General features: G+C 44.4%; 1 protein-coding gene across 1 annotated transcript in view; it reads left to right on the top strand.

Moving 5' to 3' along the window:
- kcnn3 (potassium intermediate/small conductance calcium-activated channel, subfamily N, member 3) overlaps window positions 1-5,000 on the top strand; it is a gene marked incomplete at both ends in the record, with an annotated part of 41,359 nt that overhangs the window by 30,289 nt on the left and 6,070 nt on the right. Inside the window, one exon of the mRNA XM_080540580.1 lies at window positions 2,610-2,720. Within this exon, the coding sequence (XP_080396706.1) occupies window positions 2,610-2,720 (111 nt within the window). The remainder of the gene's footprint in view (window positions 1-2,609; window positions 2,721-5,000) is intronic.

The raw sequence follows: 5,000 nt of genomic DNA, 5'->3' as shown, positions 1-5,000 counted from the left end.
TGGTTCGAAGGGCGGAGGTCTTAGAGCCCATTCTCACCACCTTGTGTCGGTCGGACAGGAAGTCCAAGATCGATTCGCATAGGCCGGGGTTAAGACCTTAGGTCTCTGAGCTTGGTGTCGAGCCTGGAAGGGGCAATGGTGTCGAATGCTGGACTGGAGTCTACGAAGAGCATCCTCACATAGGAGTTCCTCTTGTCCAGGTGGGTGAGGGCGGTGTGAGAGCAGTGGCAATGGCAGATTGATGTTGTTGTTCTCGAAGCGGGCGAAGAAGTTATGCGTGCGCGCACACACACAATCACACACCCATGCACACACACACACACACACACACACACACACACCTACACTCACACACTCATACACAGTCACACACACACCCACACGCATGCACGCACACACACATTTTAAGGGGCCTTTCAATCAGCTCTCATCATGTTTTATTCATAGTTTCAGAATAAACACAAATAGAGTGTGTGCAAGTATAGGCAGGGAAAGTAGCTTTTTGTACTTTTTGTACATTTTAGAGACTTTATCCAGAGTTATTTCCAGCTAATGGGTCTTCTTTCTACAAGAGTGTGCATCTTGAAGTGTTTTCCATTTGCTACAGATTTGTAAACATTCCCTCTCTCCTCTATCTCTCTTTGCTCTATACACACACACACACACACACACACACACACACACACACACACACACACACACACACACATACACACACACACACACACACACACACACACACACACATGTAGGCAAGCAGAAGGCACACTCATACATTTTCATTAAACAATCTTAATCCTAATTCATTTCTTATCAGGAGTTATGTGACCTCATTAACACTCCTTCCCTCTCAATTTTTCTCTCTCTCACTGGCACTTTCCTGCTCTCTCCCTCCCCCCCTTCTCTCTCTCTCTCTCTCTCTCTCTCTCTCTCTCTCTCTCTCTCTCTCTCTCTCTCTCTCTGTGTGATACACCCCTTCAGAACCCAGTCCACTCCACAGCTTTGTTGAACATTTTTAAAAATGAAAGTTAATTAAGTCTGTCTCCCGCTTAAAGACATACCACACTTTCTTAAAGGGGTAGGTCTCTCTCAAAGCAAAGTATGTCAAACGTTTCATATTTCAGACACTGTCAGATACTATCTCACATGGGAAAGGTTGGAACTATGTAATTTGGATTGTCAGATGAACTTAGAAGGCACCAATCTTTCCTGTTCATTTGTGATTGAGGCGGGCATATTTGTCCTGATCCATTTAGCAAGAATGTGCACAACAGATGGTGTGGGATATGGACTCAGCTCTTAATTAAACCACTTTAGAGCAGTGGAGGCTGGTGGAAGCAGAAATCGGAGGACGGGCTCATTGGAACAGAATGTAACAGAATGAGTAATGAATTGAAACACGTGTTCGATACCGTTTCTTGTTCCATTTCATGCATTACTGTATGATGAACCCATCCATGGCTTTCTACCTCCACTAACGTCTACTGCTTTAGAGGTATGGAAAACAACTGACAAACTCTTTTTTGTTTTGAGGGCATTTCTGCTTTATTGAGATAGAGACAGGAGAAATTGACAGGAAGGATGAGTGAGAGAAAGGAGGGATGATGACATGTGGGATAGGTCGATATCCAGAATCAAACCAGGGACCTTGCGATTACGTGGTATGCGCCTAAAGCCCGGTACACACATAAGGATTTTCAAAATCGTAACAGATTTTTTTATCTGAGACAGACCCCACACATGAAGATACAAAATCTTGGATTGAACAGCCTTGATCGTATTGTGTGTGGTGTGCGCCGATATTCCCATTTCAGCACACCCCATATATAAAGATTATCATTACGACAGTCTAGTTCCCCAAGCCAGAAATCTCGCGTGAGCAAAAGGTGATCTAACGTAGTACCCTGAAAAGAAGAAGTCAGCTCGCTTCTTGATTGGCTACATTCCATCCACGTCACAATCGGACTCGCGGGCAGGGTATGGTATTAGCACTAATTTTAACTAAATTAAATAAGCTGTATTGAAAGGAAGCGAACGAAGCGAACGCAACAATTACAATGAGCCCACATCTGGCAACCCTAGTCGGGAGTTGTCGCGAGTCGGGAGTTGCCCACACACATTAGGATTTTTGGTCGTAAATATTGAACACGTTTAATATTTACGATTGTCGGCCCTGACCATTTTCCGACCAGATTGTCGGGAGAAATGGGCTCTTAACACACCTCACATCACAGGATAATCTTGTAGGATAATCTTTAGAGCCATCCGATAATCGGGCGTTTGCTGTCCTTGGTCGGAAGGGGGGAAATCGGCCCAAAATCGGCCAGATTATTATGTGTGTACCAGGCTTTAAGTGAGCTACGCCATCCAGGCACCCCATCTGACAAACTCTGATGTGGGGATGACCTTTGACCTATGTCTCCTTCTCCTCCCTCCCTCTAGTCAAGACTCTCATTGTTCTTCACTCACAACCATTCCATTCCTGTCATCCTGTAATTATCTCTATCATTCTCTCCAATCCTCTCTCAAAGAACCACTGATTGAACTTCAATGACTGTCTTATTTTCTGCCCCCCTCCACCCCCCCCCTCCACCCCCTCTCTCTATCAGGGTGCTGGCTGTACAGCTCTAGTGGTTGCCGTGGTAGCCAGAAAGTTGGAGCTGACCAAGGCTGAGAAGCACGTGCACAACTTCATGATGGACACACAGCTCACCAAGAGGGTGCGTGCGTGTGTGTGTGTGTGTGTGTGTGTGTGTGTGTGTGTGTACAGTATGCATGTGTGTGTGTCTGTCTGTCTGTCTGTCTGTGTATCAGTTAGTCTGACAGGCTGTAATGCATATGCAAGATGCAGTCTCTAATCTACTTCACACATAATTGGAACTGTATGAAATACTTTCTCTCTTTCTTTTGTCCTCTAGCTTTTTCTGTACCTCTAAGCCCCATTATTTTGGAACACTAACTCACCTTCTCTTTGCCCCTCACCAACACTCACCCTCCCCCACCTCCCTCCCTCTCTTCACTTCTGGTCCTTTTAAATGTTTCATGCGGATGAAAGACCCAAGTTGCAAAAATAGCTCCCATCAAATATGTAGGGTACATTATGGCAGCGCAACTGGATCTGGTGGGCTGAGGGAGGGAGCGATCAATAATTTCATTTCAGATAAAATATCGATGGAGGGCTAAGCACTGCTCTAAGGGAAGAGTATATATCTGCATATATATAAGAGAAAAATATCTGCAATGACAACAGTTAGTCCCTCCTAGTGGGAGTAGGGTTCAAGTTTTTAGATATTTCAAATTGGACATTTTCCAGAACATTAAACAAAAAGTTGTTGCTGTAGATAGAGCAGCTGGAATGTTCAAAATGTTCCTTCCGATAAACAGACACACTGATGTTCTTGAAAATATACAATCAAACACAAGCTTTTATCTCATAATGGCAACTCGCGGGTCCACATCCGAACCCTTAGCGAACTCTCTCTAATATTTAAATAATTGCCTCTGCCTGGTACACATCACTACATAGAGATCAATGAATATTATAGCAGTCGTATATTCGTAAATTCACCATGGTTGGAGACAGTGTTGTACATGTCATGGTAATACAACAAAACCATCACTCAGACGTTGAATAATGGATTGTTTTCCCTGCAACAAAGTTGTCTAGAAGATGATGCTATTGATGATATTGTTCAGAGGTGCCTCCCCCTTCAACCAATGTTTTTTCCTTTCGCCAGATTAACAAGCATGTCAATTTAATGACAATCAATGGGTTAACCCTAAGCCAATTAGTGTAAGTCGAATGCACAATGACCAGCTTTATTCAATGACCCGTTGCGTGTTTGATGTTTACCCTCTGATTCCATCTAGAGACCCATATACATATCCCAAAGCACACACTCACACATACACATACACATACACGCGTGCACGCACACACACACACACACACACACACACACACACACACACACACACACACGCTCCAGATATGCACACACCTTCCCTCAGGCTTTTCACTGGAGAGATTCTTGTTGCCTCAAAGTTGACATCAATTATGGGTGGGTGGGTGTGTGTGTGTGTGTGTGTGTGTGTGTGTGTGTGTGTGTGTGTGTGTGTGTGTATCTTCTCTTTGTCACCACAATGAAAAGGTCACAGTGACACATAGAGGGGGTGGGAGGTTGTTATTGGGTCAGGGTAATTGGGCTGTTAGCTGACGTTTGCTGTTTTCCACGAAAAAACACCATCGCAACACCACATCCTAATTATCAATCACAGGCACACTGCCTAACGGGTCCAAGGGGTTAATAACCACATAGTAACCAGGAGAGTGGAACGAAGAGATCCTGGAAAATTGCAATATTCATATTCCTATAAATACGATAGCATCTGCAATTGCATAGCATCTATCAGCCTCCATACTACTCAGGATGCCCCACGGTAGCCTCAATAACCTTTTTGTTATGTCAGCACATTACCTCATTGAATGTTTAATTTCGATGTGTAAGCACCATGCTTCAACCAACCCGGGCCAACGGAAACACCAATGTTACTCGTATTACGTAAGTCTGCTGCTGAGGGAGTGAGCCAGAATAGAGATGGAATTGTCCCCAGGTAGCGGACAGGCCATCTGGCTTTAACATGTCTGCCCAGGTAGAGGAGGGCCATATGGCACCATCAACATGGCTACGCAGGTAGGGGACAAGCCATATGGCCCCGCCAACATGGCTGCCAGTGGAAGCTCTCGCCTGATCTCTCCCTAATCCCGTCACTGATTGCTGACTCATTGCTTTTTTTTTTGCTTTTTTTTTCAATTAAACTGTCGCTTATCCGTTGAAAAAGAAAGGAAATCAACATTCCAGTGAAATATTCGACTTCAATACTTCAAACGTGTCTAAAGTCGAGCAGAGTCCCAAGTCCAGTATTGTCTGCTGTGTAGATTCCACTACAATACAAATGTGGCAGGTGTCAATGTTAGGCCTCAAGATGGGTAAATGACA

This window comes from Nansenia antarctica (assembly GCF_963989245.1).
Source record: "Nansenia antarctica genome assembly, chromosome: 10".
Classification (NCBI taxonomy): domain Eukaryota; kingdom Metazoa; phylum Chordata; class Actinopteri; order Argentiniformes; family Microstomatidae; genus Nansenia; species Nansenia antarctica.
This window is presented reverse-complemented; position numbering and strand designations above follow the sequence as displayed.